The following is a 24,142-nucleotide window of genomic DNA, read 5'->3' on the forward strand; positions in this document are numbered from 1 at the left end:
AGACTTGATGAACCGGTACCGTTTGCCGTGGGGAAGCAGAGAGAATAGTCTATGGCTTGGGTGGTTGGAGTCTTTAACCATTTTCCAGTCCTTCCTACCACACTGCCTGATATAGAGGTCCTGGATGCTTTTGTTACTTCTAGGCTGGACTACTGCAATGCTCTACTTTCCGGCTACCCGGATAAAGCACTAAATAAACTTCAGTTAGTGCTAAATACGGCTGCTAGAATCCTGACTAGAACCAAAAAATTTGATCATATTACTCCAGTGCTAGCCTCTCTACACTGGCTTCCTGTTAAGGCAAGGGCTGATTTCAAGGTTTTACTGCTAACCTACAAAGCATTACATGGGCTTGCTCCTACCTATCTTTCCGATTTGGTCCTGCCGTACATACCTACACGTACGCTACGGTCACAAGACGCAGGCCTCCTAATTGTCCCTAGAATTTCTAAGCAAACGGCTGGAGGTAGGGCTTTCTCCTATAGAGCTCCATTTTTATGGAATGGTCTGCCTACCAATGTGAGAGACGCAGACTCAGTCTCAACCTTTAAGTCTTTACTGAAGACTTATCTCTTCAGTAGGTCCTATGATTAAGTATAGTCTGGCCCAGGAGTGTGAAGGTGAACGGAAAGGCTGGAGCAACGAACCGCCCTTGCTGTCTCTGCCTTGCCGGTTCCCCTCTTTCCACTGGGATTCTCTGCCTCTAACCCTTTTACAGGGGCTGAGTCACTGGCTTACTGGTGTTCTTCCATGCCGTCCATGGGAGGGGTGCGTCACTTGAGTGGGTTGAGTCACTGACGTGGTCTTCCTGTCTGGGTTGGCGCCCCCCCCCCCCCTTGGGTTGTGCCATGGCGGAGATCGTTGTGGGCTATACTCGGCCTTGTCTAAGGACGGTAAGTTGGTGGTTGGAGATATCCCTCTAGTGGTGTGGGGGCTGTGCTTTGGCAAAGTGGGTGGGGTTATATCCTGCCTGTTTGGCCCTGTCCGGGGGTATCATCGGATGGGGCCACAGTGTCTTCTGATCCCTCCTGTCTCAGCCTCCAGTATTTATGCTGCAGTAGTTTATGTGTCGGGGGGCTAGGGTCAGTCTGTTACATCTGGAGTATTTCTCTTGTCTTATCCGGTGTCCTGTGTGAATTTAAATATGCTCTCTCAAACCCTTCTCTCTTTCTGTCTTTCTCTCGGAGGACCTGAGCCCTAGGACCATGCCTCAGGACTACCTGGTATGATGACTCCTTGCTGTCCCCAGTCCACCTGGCCGTGCTGCTGCTCCAGTTTCAACTGTTCTGCCTGCGGCTATGGAACCCTGACCTGTTCACCGGACGTGCTTGTTGCACCCTCGACAACTACTATGATTATTATTATTTGACCATGCTGGTCATTTATGAACATTTTAACATCTTGACCATGTTCTGTTATAATATCCACCCTGCACAGCCAGAAGAGGACTGGCCACCCCTCATAGCCTGGTTCCTCTCTAGGTTTCTTCCTAGGTTTTTGGCCTTTCTAGGGAGTTTTTCCTAGGGAGTTTTTCCTAGCCACCGTGCTTCTTTCACATGCTTTGCTTGCTGTTTGGGGTTTTAGGCTGGGTTTCTGTACAGCACTTTGAGATATCAGCTGATGTACGAAGGGCTATATAAATACATTTGATTTGATTTGGATGGCAGGGAGCTCGGCCCCAGTGATGTACTGGGCTGTCCGCACCACCCTCTGTAGCACCATGCGATCGAGGGCCGTGCTATTGCCATACCAGGCAGTGATGCAGCCAGTCAAGATGCTCAATAGTACAGAGCCAATGGTGTGGGGGGGGGGGGCTTGAACAGTTGGCCACTGGAAAGAGACTTTCTTACAAATATTTGAGATAAGACACACAGACAGAGCGACACACAGAGCAAGAGAGAGAGAGAACCCAGAAAAAAACTATAAAAGAAAAAGTAAAAACAAGCACCTAGACAGACAGCGACACAGACAGACAAATACAGATAACCCCATACAGACAACAGAGATACACCAAAACTATTCAATTGATTTAATGCCAGATGGACAGAAATATCATGCCGTCACCTCGCCCTGCATCTAATCATATGATTAGCTAGTGCGGCAGATAATAACAGCCTGAACACAACTGAGTCAGTGCTGGAGGCACGAGGCAACTAATCCAGTACTACTATCCTAGCTCATTCATTTCTACCATGGTCTGAGTCACGATACCTCTCTGTGTGTGTGTGTGTGTGTGTGTGGTCCCCACCAACCCCCATAATGATGCTGCGATGCAGTACCGTACCTTGATGAGATGTTTGTTGACCCATTTCATGAAGGTTTTCTTCTGCACCCTGTCTCGTTCATCTGGAGAAGAGGGAGGGAGAGGAAAAAGGAGAGTTCATTCATTAACGCAAGTACAGTGCAGTGTCATTCCTCAGAGCGGTATTATTTAGGAAGCACAGCCCTGAAACATTTCCAACGGCCCTGAAACATTTCTGCACCGATGCTGTCGGGGAGTGCAGCGTTCAACCTGATTTAACCAGGCTAGATGTCTGGTGCAGGCAGCGCACGACTAAATGTATTTGTCTGGAATGGAGGGCCCAAAAGTACCGGCTGCTGCTTTGGTAGTTTCTGGGAGGATTTCGCCTCGTCACACCTCTGTTTTGTAAGAGCGCTACGTTTATTGAGTGTTCGTGACACCGCAGAGCTTGTTTGTGACACAGCAAACATCTCCATATGGATACAGCATAGGATGCATGGTGCACGCAGGCACACATGCATGAACCCCCTCCCCCCGCACGCAGGCACTCCAACAAAACACACACACCATGTCTCAGTATTTAATAAAGCAGAGAAAAGCCACCTATTGAGCTGGTCAATCCCAGCTGTAGCCACAGAAACAGGGCCAGGGGTCTTAGCACAATGCAGTAGCCTCCCAGCCTATTTCCTTCTGTTCTGAGCTCAGTCCAGACCACGTCACCTAGAGGAGTGACACGGCAATGCCCAGGACACAACCTGACGACAGGCTTCGCTGCTATTATCTCCTCCCCTCCCCCACATGGAGCCACTCCTCCTCCTTCTCCTCATATCCGGGTCTCTACGTATTGCATGCAGATGGGTAGCGTTGCTTTTCCCACCTTCCTGTTCATATCTGACTCACTCCATTGGGATGCCTCTTCCCGCTTTCCCCTGGTTGTTACTATCAGGCAATGTTAGAAAGGATAGAAGTTGTGGAGCTATTTAACAGCTAACATGATTTGAAACACTAACCAAAAGTCCTATTCCAATCGTATATCTTCCCCCTATAATGAGAATATATCATGATGGGCTATATTCAACTTTTGTCTTTTCTAGCATGGCCAACTAGTGACTGTTTCTCCCCTTCTCTGCTCCAACCAATCAGAGAATAGTTCCTGCTGGTATTTCCCCTACTTGACCTTGATAGGCTCCACTGTTGATGTGGTTGCCAAGGTGACGCTATAAACACAGAGTGGCTATGTGTGTGTGTGGGGGGGGGGGGGGGGGAGATAGGTTGTCTCACTTCCTCTCCCCAGATAGGCCTACACACACACACCACACACACACGTTCCCATTACAGTATGTAAACACAAGTGGTCTTAGTGAGCTTTTATATCAGCATTCAGGCTCTTTGTGATAATGACAGACTGATATTTTAGTGTGGAAACGCAGGTCAAATACCTGAACGTGGTCAAACCAAGCGGGGCAAGGTAACACACACACACTATATGACTCACTATGACAATTTTACTCAGGGGGCACGCCCCAGGCACACACACTTGAACACAGTCTTGCTAAACAGTTTCAACAGAAAAGCATTCCTTCGTTAACATACCTGCCTGGTAAGCTGGCCTAGCCGGCTCAGTAGTAACACATGGCTTTCTTTGTGACATTTAGGTGAGGCTATGACTTCATCAAAATTGGTATATTAAACAAGCATGGCGCCCCCTAGAGCTTGGCATAGGAATTAACATGATACCCCACATTGGCAACTGCCAGTGGAAACACATGTCCATTGCCAAGGGCAGAGCCTGTAAACCAATAGGGTTGACTGTGTGCTGTGTTTGTATGTGTGACAGCCACGGAAAGGCACGCATTCCACCACACAGGGAGACATTGTTCAGCAGTATACACCCCTCAACAACATCCAAACACAAAACAAACACACACAAATAATGCTCACACACACTAGTGAGTCTTCACCCTGTAAACATTGGTCCATCTAGTGCACAAATAGCTCAAGGAGATACAGTACACCCACACACACACACACACACACACACACACACACACACACTACAATATACTGAACAAAAATACAAACGCAAAGTAAATTGTTGATCCCATGTTTCATGAGCTGAAATAAAAGATCCCAGAAATATTTCATATGCACAAAGAGCTTATTTCTCTCAGATTCTGTACACAAATTTGTTTAATCCCTGTAAGTGAGCATTTATCCTTTGCCTGACAGGTTTGGCATATGAAGACGCTGATTAAACAACATGATCATTGCACAGGTGCACCTTGTTCTGGGCACAATAAAATACCATTCTAAAATGTGCAGTTTTGCCACACTACACAATGTCTCAAGTTTTGAGGGACCATGCAATTGGTATGCTAATTGCAGGAATGTGCACCAGAGCTATTGCCAGAGAATTTAATGTTCATTTGTCTACCATAAGCCACCTCCGACGTTTTGGCATTTGACAGAACGTCCAACCGTCCTCACAATCGCAGGACCACGTATAACCACGCCATCCCAGGACCTCCACATCCGGCCTCCAACAGCCACCCGGACAGCTGATGAAACTGTGGGATTGCACAAGTGAAGAATTTCTGCACAAATTGTCAGAAAGCGTCTCAGGGAAGCTCATCTCAGTGATCGTCGTCCTCACCAGGATCTTGACCTGACTGCAGTTCGGCGTCGTAAACAACTTCAGCGGGCAAATGCTCACCTTCGATGACCACTGGCACGCTGGATGAATCCCGGTTTCAACTGTACCGGGCAGATGGCAGACATGACATGGTGTATGGCATCGTGTAGGCGAGCGGTTTGCTGATGTCAACGTTGTGAACAGAGAACCCCACCGCAACCATGGGGCAATGGTATGGGGAGTCATAAGCTACGGACAAAAAACAATAGCAATTTGAATGCACAGAGATGAGATCCTGAGGCCCATTGTTGTGCCATTCATCAGCTGCCATCATCTCATGTTTCAGCATGATAATGTATGGCCCCATGTTGCAAGGATCTGTACACAATCCCTGGAAGCTGAAAACGTCCCAGTTCTTCCATGGCCTGCGTGCTCAGACATACTACCAATTGAGCATGTGTGGGATGCTCTGGATCGACAGCGTGTTCCAGTTCCCGCCAATATCCAGCAACTTCGCACAGCCACTGAAGAGTGGGACAACATTTCACAGGCCACAATCACACAACCTGATCAACTCGATGTGAAGGAGATGTGACACGCTGGGTGAGGCATAAGGTGGTCACCAGATATTGACTGGTTTCTGATCCACACCCCTACCTATTTTTGTAAGGTATCTGTGACCAACAGATGCATATCTGTATTCCTCAGTCATGTGAAATCCATAGATTAAGGCCTAATGAATTTATTTCAATTGACGGATTCCTTTTATATGAACTGTAACTCACTAAAATCTTTGAAACTGTTGCATGTTGCGTTTATATTGGTTTTATTCAATGTACAAACACAGGACACACACGGTGACAGCCTACACGCAGACAAACGTTTTATTGAGCCTATGTAAATAACACTTAGCTACTCTACAGTGCGCAGCACCTGCATACACTACACATACTGTCTCTTCCCCCCCCCCCCCCCCCCCCCCCCCCACACACACACACACACACACACACACACACACACACACCACACACACACACACACACACACACACACACTGACCTGCACAGCACATGATAGAGTGCAGGTGGGCATTGAGGCTGGACTCGTTATGGTAGTCCCGCCACATCCTTCTTTTTACCGTTCTATCCTTCTGTTTTTCTTTCCTTCCTTCCTCTTTCCTTCACCTGGCTTCTAAAACTACTTCCTCATTTCTCTCCCAGTGCAAGTCCCCATGTGATTCCAAAGTGAAGTAGCACACCAAAGAGAGGCAATGTAAACAAGTCACTATTCCGCAATCCCAGAACAAGAGTAGTCTCTCTCAGAGGAAGTCCGCGTGTCTTATTCCAAGTCAGGTAGCACACCAGGGAGAGGCAAAGTACACAAATTGCTATTCCAGTTTCCACAATGTCAAAACAAGAGTATTCCAATGAATTTGATTCTCCCAAACACACTTATTGCAAGGACTAGTCTCCCCGCATCGCAGGCAAAAAGAGGGACTTATTTCTGGGTTGCCTCTTTCTGCCTGTCGCTCCCTTGTACCCACTCTCTTTCCGCCAGTCTTGCAGTCGCTGCCATTTCAAAACCCCTGGCCAGCTCTCTCGCCGGAGCAGTCACACGTGTGTGTCAAAGTCCCAGACTGCCCCTCCCCTCCGGCAAAATAAGGACCGCCCCTCCAACCCCTCCCTCTGGTTCTTCCACTCTTGTTGTCTCGCACTCCCTCGGTCACTCCTGTCCCCTGCTACCACACTGGTCTGAGGCACGGTCTTTCGTTCACTCTACTCCTGGTGCAGGACAGACACCTTGTGCTCTAAAGTGCAGCTGTTGAGCAGTGGCTCTGCAGACAAAGCAGGTTCAGAGCTGCGGTTCTCTCTCTCAGCTTCTCCCTCCCGCTCTCTTTAAAAGTATCTTAAGGCTGCAGTCCTCTGGTTAAGACGTGTACGCTGTCAAGACGGGGCAACAGCATGTTGAGGAAACTGTCTGCCGGTCACAGTTGGAAATGAGAGGGTTTTTCCTTCTTCAGTCTTCCAGAGCAAAGGAAGGAAGTAGTTGTAGAGAGAGATTGTTTATCAAACTCTGGTTGAGGTAAATAATAAGGAAGTCAAAAAGAGAATGTGCTGAAGTGTCCCTTTATGATGATGTCATCCACTCAAGCAATCAAGCAAGCGGCAGACCCCAGTGTTTAGATTCCAGTCTGTTGCCATGTGAATACACACACTGCTCTCTCTAACAGAAACCAGACACTGCTAGCCCTAGACTGTAACCAACATCAATACAATCTTTTTCTTTCCTCTTTCTAGGCCTGGGAACACAAATCTGCCACAATCCCAGAAGAAACCCCCTGGCTGTCCGTTCTGAGCCAATGAGTGTTTTGTGTGTGTGTTTAAGACCTCTCGTCTGATCACAAAATGATCTGCTGAGCTTGTGATGTCATCTGATGAGACAGAGAGACAGAGACCAGCTACTTCAGATAATCATAATAATCTGAGTAGCTGCCTTGGTCAGTGAGAAAATGATACAAATATGCTTTGGGTCAGGGCTGTAGCGTGTATGAAGAGGTCTACTGGAGAAAAGTCCAGATCAGATTTATTGACTCCTCTCCAGTCTGGTTCTACGCAGACTGGCACAACACCAGCTAGCTACAAGTGAACAAGATGCGTCTTGAGCTGGGAGACACCGTCCCCCGACACCATACACACCCACGAACCATCACAGAACGGGACAAACACACACTTTAGTCTCGGCAATCTAAACCCCCAGCGTTGACTCATCCTTCATTGTAATCCTACTGATGGCTACTTTGAGGAAAAATTGACTTTCTATGCCTGTGATGTGGGTGTCCCGCCTAGCTATCAAAGATGAATGCACTAAGTCGCTCTGGATAAGAGCGTCTGCTAAATGACTGAAATGTCAAAATGTAGCCCCCTTTCCTATGACTAAGCATTCCCTTGATACAACAGCCTTTTCAGCTAGCCTATTCCTACATCCCTTAAAAATGAGTCGATATTGCATAGAGCGTCTCAAAACCTTTCACAACGCCAGCCCCTAGAATAATGGTCATGTTTCAATTTAAAACTGGAACAATATCAATAGTAGAACTGAAACGGAGAGTCAGCGAAAACAGCTGCAACAACCTGGCTTCGTAGAACAGCGTGACGGCATGTGAACATGTGACTAGAACATTGACATTATCACTGGGAGTCTGGTCGTCAAGGGTGACGTCACAGCAATGGCTGCTCTGGCCAGACGCCGGTTTTAAATCTGTAGTTTCTTATGGAAATACTAAGTCCAGGTAAAACCTATAGTTTAGCATACAAAAGAACTGGCTCACAACAACGCCTAGACGGCCCCAACAAAAGCAGTGACGCACGCACACACACACACACTCGTGACACACAATGACAGCGCGCTCCGCCGGAAGAGTCCACACACACAAACGCACACACACTCCTCTCGTCGATGATGAGTCACTCAAGTAACCGTGTTTTTCTCCTCCTATAGTGACCTCTTTACTCTCTCCACATATCCAATCCTCATCTCTCGTTCTTTCTTGTCCTTTGCCTTTCCCTCTGCTCACTCCATCCTTGTTTTCAAGAGGACTCTCTCCTCCGTTTTCAGAGTGAGAGCGTTGTTCGTTCGCTCTATTTCTCCCCCGGCCCTCCAAACTATAAATACCAGACAGAGCTTACGCTCGTAATACCACGCAGTATGCTTATCCCTCGCTCCCTCCCTCTCTTGTTATCACATCTAATCTCTCCTCTTCTATCGCTTCTCTCCTCAGTCTCGTTCAATTAAACAGAGAAAGTCCCCGCTCCACCAAGTCATCTCCTCCTGTTGTCAAATCTTCTTTCTCCACATTTCAGAGTGTGATCCCTCTGCTTTCATTTCACTTTCTCCGTCGTCAAATGTCAGAGTTCATCACGCTCCTTCTCCGTCAGCAGTGGCACTCAGAGACTGGTACATCTCCCATCTTTCCCCCTACATCCTCTTTGCTGTGAACGTATAATCCAAATAAACAGTACATTAACTCTTATAGCAAATCTAAATCAACCAGACCAACATTTGAAGCGATATTCCCCAAAATATCCAGCTGCAATATTCACAGATATCCAAACCCCTCCTGCATCGGGTAACAGGTTTCGAAAGAAAGTGCTGATATCCCTCCCCAATTACCAGGGCCCCCCTGGCAGCCCTCTCTGGAGGAGCAGTCATCAGATTAGCATATATTGAATTGGGGCTCCTTGTGACTTATGAGGACTCTGATATTGGGCAGTGTAAACCTTATTTAGCAGGAGATGCTGTGTATCTACGTACGGGATAACCTGCACTATAGGGACGCAGGTTGTTTGGGGTTATAAGGTTATGTTGTAGGTTGTAGGTTGTTTGGGTTCGTAAGGACGGTTATATCTGCTGTCGATCAGTCAAAACATACACAGGTGTGTTCTTTTAACTAAAACAATGTCCTTGTCAATGCCCTTTTTCACGGTAGGAGGTAATAATATATATATATATATATATATATATATATATATATATATATATATATACTGCTCAAACAAAATAAAGGGAACACTTAAACAACACAATGTAACTCCAAGTCAATCACACTTCTGTGAAATCAAACTGTCCACTTAGGAAGCAACACTGATTGACAATAAATTTCACATGCTGTTGTGCAAATGGAATAGACAACAGGTGGAAATTATAGGCAATTAGCAAGACACCCCCAATAAAGGAGTGGTTCTGCAGGTGGGGACCACAGACCACTTCTCAGTTCCTATGCTTCCTGGCTGATGTTTTGGTCACTTTTGAATGCTGGCGGTGCTTTCACTCTAGTGGTAGCATGAGACGGAGTCTACAACCCACACAAGTGGCTCAGGTAGTGCAGCTCATCCAGGATGGCACATCAATGCGAGCTGTGGCAAGAAGGTTTGCTGTGTCTGTCAGCGTAGTGTCCAGAGCATGGAGGCGCTACCAGGAGACAGGCCAGTACATCAGGAGACGTGGAAGAGGCCGTAGGAGGGCAACAACCCAGCAGCAGGACCGCTACCTCCGCCTTTGTGCAAGGAGGAGCAGGAGGAGCACTGCCAGAGCCCTGCAAAATGACCTCCAGCAGGCCACAAATGTGCATGTGTCTGCTCAAACGGTCAGAAACAGACTCCATGAGGGTGGTATGAGGGCCCGACGTCCACAGGTGGGGGTTGTGCTTACAGCCCAACACCGTGCAGGACGTTTGGCATTTGCCAGAGAACACCAAGATTGGCAAATTCGCCACTGGTGCCCTGTGCTCTTCACAGATGAAAGCAGGTTCACACTGAGCACATGTGATAGACGTGACAGAGTCTGGAGACGCCGTGGAGAACGTTCTGCTGCCTGCAACATCCTTCAGCATGACCGGTTTGGCGGTGGGTCAGTCATGGTGTGGGGTGGCATTTCTTTGGGGGGCCGCACAGCCCTCCATGTGCTCGCCAGAGGTAGCCTGACTGCCATTAGGTACCGAGATGAGATCCTCAGACCCCTTGTGAGACCATATGCTGGTGCGGTTGGCCCTGGGTTCCTCCTAATGCAAGACAATGCTAGACCTCATGTGGCTGGAGTGTGTCAGCAGTTCCTGCAAGAGGAAGGCATTGATGCTATGGACTGGCCCGCCCGTTCCCCAGACCTGAATCCAATTGAGCACATCTGGGACATCATGTCTCGCTCCATCCACCAACGCCACGTTGCACCACAGACTGTCCAGGAGCCACCTCATCAGGAGCATGCCCAGGCGTTGTAGGGAGGTCATACAGGCACGTGGAGGCCACACACACTACTGAGCCTCATTTTGACTTGTTTTAAGGACATTACATCAAAGTTGGATCAGCCTGTAGTGTGGTTTTCCACTTTAATTTTGAGTGTGACTCCAAATCCAGACCTCCATGGGTTGATAAATTGGATTTCCATTGATTATTTTTGTGTGATTTTGTTGTCAGCACATTCAACTATGTAAAGAAAAAAGTATTTAATAAGATTATTTCATTCATTCAGATCTAGGATGTGTTATTTTAGTGTTCCCTTTATTTTTTTGGAGCAGTATATATATATATGGAGAGAGAGAGATATTTTTGAGGTACTGGAAGGACATTTTGCTTTTTGAAAGAGACACGATACTCAGAAATCTAGCTGGCAGGTACATTTGAAGGCTGAACAGTCCCTGTGCAAAGTACGTTTGATCACATAGGCCAGTGTGTTTTGGTGAGTGGACCTTTAACTTAGAACGTCTGTCATAAAACAAATCTCCCATGCTCTGGCCGTTGACCAACGGGGTAAGTAAGACTCAAACAGGAGTGGTGGGAACACTAAGACAGTACTTAAGACTAAATGTCCATTAGGGATGACCTAACAATGGTGGCGTGTGATCATTTATTGCCCTTCACAAACTGGCCAGATTATACTTTTAGCTCATAATGGGTTAGCCTGGGCCTTGTAGGGAGATCTGATCCTTCGTCAGTTTTAAGGAGAGGGAAGTACTACAGGCCAATTAGTACTTCAAATGGCGAGAATGGCTTGATTGTGGTCTTAGTGAGGTCTGGCACACATAGGTTCTGAGGGACACCATCACACACGCATTGTAACTCAGAATTGATGTGATGTCATCTCTATTCAATGCCAAGGTCCTCACAGTGCATATATGCTTTGACAGGATAGGGAAGGTGTGTAGCCTACACCGTCATGGTTGATAAAACTGCAGTGAACCACATAGGCTAAGCAGTCTTTCATGTAACCACATACAAATGTAGGCTTTTGGCAAATCAAAAGGTAACGGAATTATGCTTTGACTCAGTTTTTTCACTTTAAAATGTATGTCAAACAAAACCCATTGATTTCAAAGTTTAACCATACAACTCTATGCACAAGGACTACTTTTAATAATTTCCACTGAAAAATGTACCAAATTAATTTAGTGGAAGAACTGTGCAGATGCAAACTCTGGTAACGGAATAACATTTTTATTCGACCACATTTTCCAAAAACTCTTAAATACCTGCGCCGAATTAAGATTCAAACATGTCTGCAGAAAGAATGGGCTGTCAGCTACGACATGGCACCTTAAGTTAAAATGTATTTAAAAAAAAATAAAAAATTATTATTTATCTTTAGGTTATTGAACTACAGTAAGTGAAGTGGATTTACACCCGGTAACAGAATTACGGTAACGGATTTACATAATGGGTCCCATATCTGTACAACACAGAAACGCATAATTATGGCTGGGTGATTCTCATGAAACCAGTTTTAAAATGTCTGTAGCAAATTGAGTTACAAAACCGTGATGGATCTGCAAAAATAAACTATCATTCTGAGGACTAAGATGTCTAGTTTTTGGGAAAGTGTATTTTTTATACATACATTTTTCACTGAATTTGGTACATTTTCACACAAAATTCTCAATATGTCCGGATTAAATTCTTGGGTCATTTTAGTGTTTCAGAATTACAAGGCAATGTTTCTTAAACTTACACAAGGTAAAATATTTCTCCAAAATTAAATATGTGATGATATTAGTTGGCAGGGTTCTATACGTCAACATTATTGTGTTTTAATGCATTCCTGATACCTTAAGACTTTTTCTGGTTTTGCAAGACCCCTTTTCCATCTGTTTATCCAGATATCTAATATTTATGATGGGAAATGATTTAAACATATGCCTTCATTTCCCCCCCAAAAACACTCTTCGCTTTCATTTGACATGCTCCTACAGTATGAGCTTCACATATTGGTGCGCATGGGTCCTTTTACATGGAATAGCCCCTATACACACACAATACACACTCACGCAAGCGCACAAACACACAGCTCCCCACCCTGCCCATCACTGTGCCACGTCTTGCTTGCTGCTGCAGCTAAAAATAAAGCCAGTGCTCCAGCGTCAAACACACAGCTCTGTATCAGTCTGTACCGCACTTTAGCAAGCCTAAACACACAAGCCTGCATCACATGCACACACAGTACCACCCATACATAGCCCCAAGAAATGGCACACAGCACAGCTTTCCTATCCAGTCCCTTTAGATAGATAGTAGGTTCCTGTATAAATAGGAAGTGGCAGTAGGAAAAGGTCACTCTTTCCAAGGCATCCATGTAGAACACAGAGGTGGGCTATACCTCTCCGTTCCTCCTATCAACCCAGACAGTCATGTCACGCTAGATATTATACTCCTGTGACTGAAGGATATCAATTAAATCTTCCAAGCAATTAGCAGAACGTCCTTACCAGTGGCCACTGTGGTCCTTTATGGCTAATGATTAAAACCTCTTTGGGATCGAACATGTTTTTTTCCATTTTCGCCTAAAATGACATACCCAAATCTAACTGCCTGTAGCTCAGGGCCTGAAGCAAGGATATGTATATTCTTGATACCATTTGAAAGGAAACACTTTGAAGTTTGTGGAAATGTGAAAGCAATGTAGGAGAATATAAAAATTAGATCTGGTAAAAGATAATACAAAGAAAAAAATCCAACAGTTTTTGTATTTTTTTTGTACCATCATCTTTGAAATACAAGACAAAGGCCATCATGTATAATTCCAGCCCAGCTGCAATTTAGATTTTGGCCACTAGATGGCAGCAGTGTATGTGCAAAGTTTTAGACTGATCCAATGAACCATTGCATTTCTGTTCAAAATGTTGTATCAAGACTGCCCAAATGTGCCTAATTGGTTTATTAAGTGGCCTATTCTAGCATTAGCCACTATCAAAGTCACTTATCATTGGGATTATAGATTGTTGGACACAGACCAAATGTGATGTATTCTATATCTTGTAATAGGCTTTACATTAAAGGATGTATGCCTCTTACAGGACTGCAACGGTACAACAACATATGTCATGGTGTTTACCCTCAGCTCAGCATAAAATCAGCCACATGACTGGACTGAGTTGCTTGTCACCAAAGTTACTTTCTGTTCACTGCATTAGGTTACAGATATTACAAAAAGCTGACTTAAAAATAGCCGTAAGAGACTTAACTGGCCAACTCATAAAGTCCGCGACAAACGAGAACGTCAACTCCAATGAAATTGATTTGAATCAATGGCACATGACAGGTAGCAACTACGCTGTGAAAAGGCCAAATAAGGAGAACTGTGCCAGAATGACTCACACCGGTAGAGATCCAATCAGACAAACACTGTCTCAGTTTAAAAGAGAATACACAACTAAATTCAGACTAGCTAGCAGATTAAACATTTATTTGCTCTCTGAAAAGTAACCCGTTTCTCAAACTGAAATCTAACAGGAAGAGGCGACATACTGTCATCTACATTAAAACCCCCAAAACATTGACTAAATGCTGATCATCCACTCCTTCCAATTCCAACCAGCAACACAGCAGTGAACAAGCTATCATGCTAACACAAGACATGCTAACAAGAGACACCAAAAAGGGAGAAGTCTAAAGAGGAAGTGGGAAGCCAGGAGTGTCACTCCGAACACCCTCCCTCTCCTTATCTGAGGAGGAGGATAAAGAAGCAGCATGGACAGAAGGAGATGAGGAGCATATCTCTCTCTCTCTCTCTCTCTCTCCCCTCTCTTCCCCCCAAGTCCTATGTGCTTTAAGGAGTATATACCTGGTATAAAACGAGGGGTACGCCGTCGACGGTATAACCACACCACGGCCGCAGTGAAGAAGTGAGCAGCCACCACCAAGATGGGCGTGATGACCGCCGGGTCCATGAGCAGGTCCATTGCTAACCACTTATGTGCTAACTGACCCAAAGTCAGTTTGTTCTTCAAAGAGTTAAAACGACAGTGACCACTTCCAGTACCAATCCCAGGTCTGTCCTAAGACGGGCAGTCCGTCAGCAACAAGCTACTGCCAAGAGTTTTGAAGTTACTGCCTCAGCCTGTTAGTTAGAAGCATCGTCTCGTTTCTCTCCTTCCTGTTCTCTTTTTTTGCTGTGGATAATAGTCGGCTGTTAGATAACCTTTTTTCTCCAACTTTTCCTCCTGAACACGAAGCCTCAATGCTGAGAGACTAATAATCTTTGCCAAGATCTTCTCTCCATTGGAGCTCCCGCCCTCTTTTCCTCAACCCTCTCTTTTTCGTTAGCCCCTCTCTCGCGCTCTGACACTCGTACACTGAATTCCTTTCCCCTGAAACAAGCGCCCGGCTTTAAGCCGTTGCTCCGACCACACAGTATAACAAAAAAAGTTAGTAGACAGATTAAAAGCGATGAAACCGTTGGGGTTCCATCGCTCGCTAGGGAGGAAACCACATGGGAGATAGTCTTTCCTGTCTGCGTGTGTCAGAGTGATTCAGGTCGCGTGTCGGGGTGGCATTTGCGTGAGAGCATGCTGCCATCTCTGAGTGTTTATCTCCGTTGCTATGGGAGAGCCAATGTCACTCGTACCGAAATGTATTAACGGCTATCTTTGAATGGAAGTGCAGGTGCACTTGATGTTCAGAGGCTGTGGGTGGGCTGACCACATGTGCGTGTGAGAGAGTGTGTGTGTGTGTGAAATTGCGGTTTAAAAGAGTGTGAGAGATCACAACATGAGGGTTGCTAACTACAAGGGTAACTATGCTGTACTGGGTGTGTGTGTGTGTGTGTGTGTGTGTGTGTGTGTGTGTGTGTGTGTGTGTGTGTGTGTGTTCATGAAGTCACGATATGTGAGACATACTGTCTCAGTGAGTCAGCATGGCAGGGGGACAGGGGGTAGAATAGATAGAATGGCAGGGGGTCCTCGAGTTACTCACGCTTCACAGAGAACCGTGTGTGTGTGTGTGTGTCATGTACACTATGTATGTGCATGTATTGCATTTGTAAATGTTCTCCTGCATGCCAACACTAATGTTAGAGGCAACAACCTCTAACCGAATTGCTGTCCAAAATAAGATCGAGCAAAATATAGAAACAGAAAAAAAGGTCCTAAAATCCCATTTAGAATCACATGAAGATGAATTGTGTAACACACTGTGATAAGACCTATATAGAGTAAAAGTGGGCAGAACATCAGTCACCAGTATTTTGGAGATACATCTTGATACCCAGTTGTTCAGCTTGTGGTTTCCACTATGACTGTCACACGCCAGTCTGCTCTGGGAACTTCCCGTGTTTAATTACCCACCGTCCTCTCTCTGCCTAGAGCCAATCACATCAGAATCCGAGAAACACCATATCTAAATGCTAACCGCCACTGTGCTTCAAAACCAAAACCCTAAGACGAAAACTGTAATACAGAGAGAGACAAATAGAGAAAGACCTAATAAGGTAACGTGTCAATGTTTTAGTAACAGCCACAAATCTGAGGTCAAGCGTGTGAAACCACCACTGTGGGACAGAAGAGGCCGATGCGTGCGATTGCAAACAAACAGTTACACAACATCTGTCAAACTAGTTGAATAGCCACACAAAACACACTCAAAAATATGCTTCATACTACATCTTACAATAGTTTACTAAACGGTGGAGCTACACCGCAATCAGACATGCACTGATCTGAACTTCAGCACTAATAACCCCAGCGATATTGATTCAGAACTCTCAGAACGTCAGAATTTTCATTTATAGAGCCGACGAAAGACAATCGAAATAAACAAATCTGTGCAAACCCAACTGTTGTATAGAACACTGTATTACTTATACAACTAATATAAGGACAGGACATGAGGCGGGAGTAGAAATTAACGTGGGCATTGTTTAATGCGTTTCACAGGAAGAACATTCCAAGCATTTCAACGTAGGTAAGCAAGGGGGGATTACAGGTGCCCTGAAGGGACAAAACTAGAATATCAATACACAACACCAACTAACTTTGACATCTGCCTTTTCTAGCCGTGTGTAATTTGTTTTTGTGTGTGTGTGTGTGTGTGTGAAAAGCCAAAAGGTACACACATACGGGAGCAATGTAAACACGCGTAGAAGACTGATGTGTGTGATGCCATTACCTCAGCTAACCTCTCTGGACTTGATTGTCTGTAAGAGTAAGACCGTATCCATTATCAACTGTTTACACTGCCAGATAATCTAAGTGAATAGTTCGACAGCCAAGTTGATGAGTCTGCGAGAACTAAGTGTCCCTGACCTTGCTGAAATATCAAACAAAATAATCAACACATGAACAGAAATTATAATATGCAGGAGGTCAGAAGCGCATGCCAAACGTACACACACACACACTCTCGACAGGCGGATGCACATTGAGTGAATGAGTGGAGCAGTGCGTGCCAAACACTGGATGCCATGAAGTCAGGGCCTCAAACAGGGTCTGTTTCAAAGCCCCTCCACCGGAAAAGGAAATGTTTAATGCTGTGTGTGTGTGGCTACATAACACACACACACACACACACACACACACACACACACACACACACGACCAATGAATTGGGTGACTCATTGGACAAGGAAGGCGTGGAGATGTCAGATTACTGTACGGGCTTGGCACGAGAGAGAGAGAGAGAGAGAGAGACACAGATGGAGAGATGGAAAGAGAGACAGGGCGGGAGGAAATAGAAAGATGGGGAAGAGACAGATGATGTTGATAGAGAGAAGGAGATGGAGATGGGTCAGAGAGAAAGAGAGACACTAGGTTGTTAGTGTAAGGCTCTGTGCTCTAATGGCTGTTTGTGTTGGGTTGTGAGTGACCCATTTCATGCAGAAAACATAATCCCCCCCTCCCACACACATCGTTCATTGTGACCACTGACCAGTGTCATGACGGTCCCTGCTGTTCACACTTCCAATTCCAACATTAACAGTCCAGATTTTATTTCTTCAAATCAATAGCTGTGTTCAACTACTCATACTAACTGCACTAACAGTACTATTTGTGAGGTGAATTGAGTATATAGTATGCTTATTGGTCATAGTATGAATATAGTTAGTATGCCAACAGTTCCCGGATGTCGTACTAAATTCACCAAAATATGAAGTATACACGCAGAGGACACTTCTTCCGTACTTTAGGGCCCATAATGCAATTCTTAAGGAAATGTACGTGGCTTCACATTGTTTCCAGATTGGAAGAAAATGGCGGAAAATATGCAGCTGAAGTACAACGAGAGCGGATACAAACTAATTATGAAAAATGTTAAGAAAATGTTGAGCAATGTAATAAAGTCATGACTTTTCAAATAAGTTACCTTGCACCTTATATTGGCTGACAATTTGTTAGCTACGCTGTCCTTACGAAACACATAGCATATCACTACAGCAGTATGTACCGGTATGTTGTTAGCTAGCTACCTAACGTTAGTTGGCTACATCTACATCAAATTTGCCGGTATATTAACTGTAGGGTAACTAACTACCCAACGTTTATGGACTTGATTATTCCCGTCATAGCTTAGCTAAATTGTGTAGTCCTTGTGCATTCTCAATGGACATTCAGGTGCTTTCGTAAATTCGCTCTGGCTATCTACTCCAATTTCAGAGCACTCGTCTGAGTGTACCAGAGTGCAGAATAACGAATTTACAAGCACTCAACACCCGTTGAAAATGGCTGGTCAGTAAACGTCGGGGGAAAAAGCGTAATTAAATTGTTGCCAGCAGCACAGTTAGTCTCCAACGGTCTGGATAACATGAAAACAGCCTAACCAGCTCTGCTAGGGCGAGTATAATGGTCAGAGTGCTCTCATTTGTGTCTGGAAGTAGCTAGCAAGCTAGCCAACGTTAGCTTGGGTGCTTGACTGCCATTGTAGGGGCAGAACGCTCAAATCAACCCTACTCCTCGGGCCGAGCTTGGACGATCTCAGAGCGAAATGCTCTGAATTTACAAACGGACAAACTGACAACGCTCTGAATTTATGAGCGCACTCTGGCACTCCATATTGAATTTAAGAACACACCCGAAGTTGTAAAACGTCTAAATAGTAATTTATTACGCTAACTAGCTAGTAAGAGTTTGCACAGCAACATCGACTTCCGGTAGACAGGGGAAGAGCTCGTACGCTCAACTGAAAGCATACTGTTCATTTACAGTATGCTAAAATTAACTAATAGTATATAGTATGTAGTATATACTCATTAATTATGTAGTATGTTAGTATGGGTATTCGAACATGGCTATGGTCTTCCTTTCCATTCTTTTATTCCCCCCCCCCCCCCCCCAATCTACCCTCCAAGTCCACAGCATCCTATAGAACTGCCAAAGGGGCCGATGTTGCAATCTACTGCAAAGATAGTAACACAGAACTCTGCAGGCTATCCAAGTCTGTACCCAAACAATTCAAGCTTCTACTTCTAAAAATTCACCTTTCCAGAAACAAGTCTCTCACTGTTGCCGCTTGCTATAGACCTCCCTCTGCCCCCAGCTGTGCCCTCGATACCATATGTGAATTGATTGCCCCCCATCCATCTTCTGAGCTCGTGCTACTAGGTGACCTAAACTGGGACATGCTTAACACCCCGGCCATCCTACAATCTAAGCTTGATGCCCTCAATCTCACACAAATTATCAATGAACCTATCAGGTACAACCCCAAATCTGTAAACACGGGCACCCTTATAGATATCATCCTAACTAACTCGCCCTTCAAATACACCTCTGCTGTTTTCAATCAAGATCTCAGCGATCGCTGCCTCATTGCCTGCATCCGTAATGGGTCTGCGACCAAACGACCACCCCTCATCACTGTCAAACGCTCCCTAAAACACTTCTGCGAGCAGGCCTTTCTAATCAACCATGCCAGGGTATCCTGGAATGACATTGACCTCATCCCATCAGTAGATGCCTGGCTATTCTTTAAAAGTGCCTTCCTCACCATCTTAAATAAACATGCCCCACTCAAAAAATGTAGAACTAGGAATAGATATAGTCCTTGGTTCACTCCAGACATGTCTGCCCTTGACCAGCACAAAACATCCTGTGGCGTTTTGCATTAGCATCGAATAGCCCCCGTGATATGCAACTTTTCAGGGAAGTTAGGAAGAAATATACACAGGCAGTTAGGAAAGCTAAGGCTAGCTTTTTCAAACAGAAATTTGCATCCTGTAGTACTAACTCAAAAAAGTTCTGGGACACTGTAAAGTCCATGGAGAATAAGAGCACCTCCTCCCAGCTGCTCACTGCTCTGAGGCTAGGAAACACTTACCACCGATAAATCCACTATAATTGAGAATTTCAATAAGCATTTCTCTACGGCTGGCCATGCTTTCCACCTGGCTACCCCTACCCCAGTCAACTGCCAGGCACCCTCCACAGCAACCCGCCAAAGCCCCCACCATTTCTCCTTCACCCAAATCCAGATAGCTGATGTTCTGAAAGAGCTGCAAAATCTGGACCCATACAAATCAGCCGGGCTAGACAATCCGGACCTTCTCTTTCTAGAATTATCTGCCAAAATTGTTGCAACCCCTATTATTAGCCTGTTCACCCTCTCTTTTGTATCGTCTGAGATTCCCAAAGATTGGAAAGCTGCCGCGGTCATCCCCCTCTTCAAAAGGGGGTGACACTCTAGACCCAAACTGCTACAGACCTATATTAACCCTACCCTGTCTTTCTAAGGTCTTCGAAAGCCAAGTTAACAAACAGATTACCAACCATTTCGAATCCCACTGTACCTTCTCCGCTTTGCAATCTGGTTTCAGAGCTGGTCATGGGTGCACCTCAGCCACGCTCAAGGTCCCAAACGACATCATAACCGCCATCGATAAGAGACATTACTGTGCAGCCGTATTCATTGACCTGGCCAAGGCTTTCGACTCTGTCAATCCCCACATTCTTATTGGCAGACTCGACAGCCTTGGTTTCTCAAATGATTGCCTCGCCTGGTTTACCAACTACTTCTCTGATAGAGTTCAGTGTGTCAAATCGGAGGGCCTGTTGTCCGGACCTCTGGCAGTCTCTATGGGTGTGCCACAGGGTTCAATTCTCGGGCCGACTCTCTTCTCTGTATACATCAATGATGTTGCTCTTGCTGCTGGTGATTCTCTGATCCACCTCTACACAGACGACACCATTCTGTATACTTCTGGCCCCTCTTTGGACACTGTGTTAACTAACCTCCAGACGAGCTTCAATGCCATGCAACTCTCCTTCCGTGGCCTCCAACTGCTCTTAAACGCAGGTAAAACTAAATGCATGCTATTCAATCGATCACTGCCCGCACCTGCGTCATTACTCTGGACGGCTCTGACTTAGAATACGTGGACAACTACAAATACCTGGGTGTCTGGTTAGACTGTAAACTCTCCTTCCAGACTCACATTAAGCATCTCCAATCCAAAATTAAATCTAGAATCGGCTTCCTATATTGCAACAAAGCATCCCTCACTCATGCTGCCAAACACACCCTCGTAAAACTGACCATCCTACCGATCCTCGACTTCGGTGATGTCATCTATAAAATAGCCGCCAACACTCTACAACAAACTGGATGCAGTCTATCACAGTGCCATCCGTTTTGTCACCAAAGCCCCATACACTACCCACCATTGCGACCTGTACGCTCTCGTTCGTTGGCCCTCGCTTCATACTCGTCGCCAAACCCACTGGCTACAGGTTGTCTACAAGTCTATGCTAGGTAAAGCCCCGCTTTATCTCAGCTCAATGGTCACCATAGCAGCACCCACTCGTACCATGCGCTCCAGCAGGTATATCTCACTGGTCACCCCCAAAGCCAATTCCTCCTTTGGCCGCCTTTCCTTCCAGTTCTCTGCTGCCAATGACTGGAACGAACTGCAAAAATCTCTGAAGCTGGAGACTAATATCTCCCTCACTAACTTTAAGCATCAGCTGTCAGAGCAGCTCACAGATCACTGCACCTGTACACAGCCAATCTGTAAACAGCCAATCTATCTACCTACCTCATCCCCATACTGTAGTTATTTATCTTGCTCCTTTGCACCCCAGTATCTCTACTTGCACATTCATCTTCTGCACATCTACCATTGCAGTGTTTAATTGCTATATTGGATTTACTTCGCCACCATGGCCTATTTATTGCCTTAACTTACCTCATTTGCTCTCACAGTATATAGACTTTTTATTTTATTTTGTTCTACTGTATTATTGACTGTATGTTTTGTTTATTCCATGTGTAACTCTGTTGTCGTATGTGTCGAATTGCTATCCTTTATCTTGGCCAGATCGCAGTTGCAAATGAGAACTTGTTCTCAACTAGCCTACCTGGTTAAATAAAGGTAAAATTAAATAAAACAGGATAGGGAGTCCGCCAACAAGGTCACCCTGACATACAAGACCTCACACACCTTGCCTAGTTAAGTAAAGGTCAAATAAAAACAAATAAACACCATTAACTGAAACATGCCCCTCGCCCACACAGAAGCACATGGGGAGTGGGGACAGACTGTGCTCGCATGAACACTGTGTTCACACATTACATTAAGCGCTGCTGCAAAAAGCAATTACAATACATATGATCTGTTAAAACCATGAGGTTTGGAGAGATTTCCCCATAGTCCATTTTTTCCCCATACTTCTTTTTCATCTTAAAATAGCGCATGGGAAACATGAGAATGACAGCAGCATGAGGAAGAGGTGAATGAGAGGGAGCAAGACAGACAGCAACAACAGGGCCATGACTCAACTGGCTTTGGCATGTCTTGTCAGAAGCAAAAAACTAAACCAAAGTCACTCTTTCCCTGTCCCTCTGTTCGTCCGTCTTTCGCGCTTCCATTCCACGGTTCATTCTCTTCTCACCACACCCATCCTCTCTGCTGGCATCCCTCTATCTTCTCCTAGTTTCATCCTCTGCTTTTTCCCTTGTGCCATAGATGTGGATCAAGATAACCCCTGAAATACAAGTCATCAAATACAGTAGGCTAATAGCAACAGAATAGACACACACAGGCAAACCTAAGATATATGGTACTATATGTACTACAGGGACACATTGGTCATGTTCCATTCCGTTGGTCCACCTCCCGGAAGGTCGCTGGTTCAAATCCCAGAGCCGGCGAGGTAGAAAAATCTGCCGGTTTAACCCCCAACAACAACCGCTCCCTGGGTGTAGATGTGGATTAAGGCAGCCCCCACGCACCTCTGATTCAGACGGTTGGGTTAAATACACAAGACACATTTAGATTGAATGCATTCAGCTGAGCAACTGACTAGGTGTCCCCTTTCCTACTTCTTGGAATACATTATATTGTAGTAGTGTCCAGTCCAGTCACCAGCTGTGTGGCCCTGACCCCTCATCGCTGGGCGCCCCTGCAGTGCCGCAGTGGCCCGGTGATCACTCGACACCTTCATTGCTGCCATGAGCACACAAACACTTCCTGAAGAGGAAACTGTGCCAGCCAGGGTCTTCCCCAGCTCCACACTGTTCTATTCAATACGCCAGCTTGCAAGTTTAGAAAAATCTAAAAAAGTGGGAGAACAGGATCTGAGGAAGGGGGGCAGAGAGTTTGATACAACAGGGGTTAAAGAGTTCAGTTGAATACCACTGCTCTCCAAAATTGCAACAATTTATCTGAGTTTAGTTACATGGTAGTACAGTGCATTGTAAATGTTTAGCCTGCGGCATAGGAGAATGCAGGATGCTTTAGACACTGGAGGGAACTAGGGCTAATTTGCAGAAAGCTAACAGCCTCAATTTCTCTCCAGGTTCAACCAGGACACGAGGCCCCTGTTATACCACATTCTACAGTTAGGGGGCAACATGGTTCCATTTACAAAAGTGTATACAGGCCTAGACCCACAGTGACAAACACATAGAGCAGTTAGTCCTTTTTTGCTCGTCTCTGTTCTCCCTCTTCTAGTGAACCGTAACCAATATGAGCTGCACAACACAAACTGCAACAGGATCAATTATAAAAGGGATAAAGAGCTAACCTGAAGCCAATCCATGGCTTTACTGAGTAAACATACAGGTCTACGAGTCAAACACTATAACAGCAGACACACAGAGAGCGATCGTGATGGAGTCAGGAGCCGAACACACACTCTCCCTCCAGCTAATACAGTACACTTGTTTTCAGACTGGGAGAGGTTAAAATCCCTGGGTCATCCAGGCAGAAGTAATCACAGACAGAGTGAGAAGTCTGCATCATTAGAGCATTGTTAAATCACACACACAGAGCTAATGAAGGCACAGAGAGATACTGTAGCCTACAGTTCAGAAAATTGCCTGCCATGTCGGCAACAAACCCTCCATGACAATAACATGGTCGTTCGCATCATTACTTGAGTGGTCTTGGAACTTTTTATTTCAAAAGAGAGTTTGCCGAACACACTACGGCAATGAGAATAGTGTTTGCAACATCCATGGCACGCAATCAAAGCAACAGGGAGGCATTTACAAACCAACCCTGCAAGTGATGAGCAG

General features: G+C 45.4%; 1 protein-coding gene across 1 annotated transcript in view; it reads right to left on the reverse strand.

The window, feature by feature from the left end:
* LOC106570016 (microtubule-actin cross-linking factor 1) overlaps positions 1-24,142 on the reverse strand; it is a 280,592-nt gene that overhangs the window by 160,080 nt on the left and 96,370 nt on the right. Inside the window, 1 exon segment of the mRNA XM_082961118.1 lies at positions 2,285-2,346. Coding sequence (XP_082817244.1) covers positions 2,285-2,346 — 62 coding nt within the window.

This window comes from Salmo salar, chromosome 14 (assembly GCF_965601325.2).
Source record: "Salmo salar chromosome 14, fSalSal1, whole genome shotgun sequence".
Classification (NCBI taxonomy): Eukaryota; Metazoa; Chordata; class Actinopteri; order Salmoniformes; family Salmonidae; genus Salmo; species Salmo salar.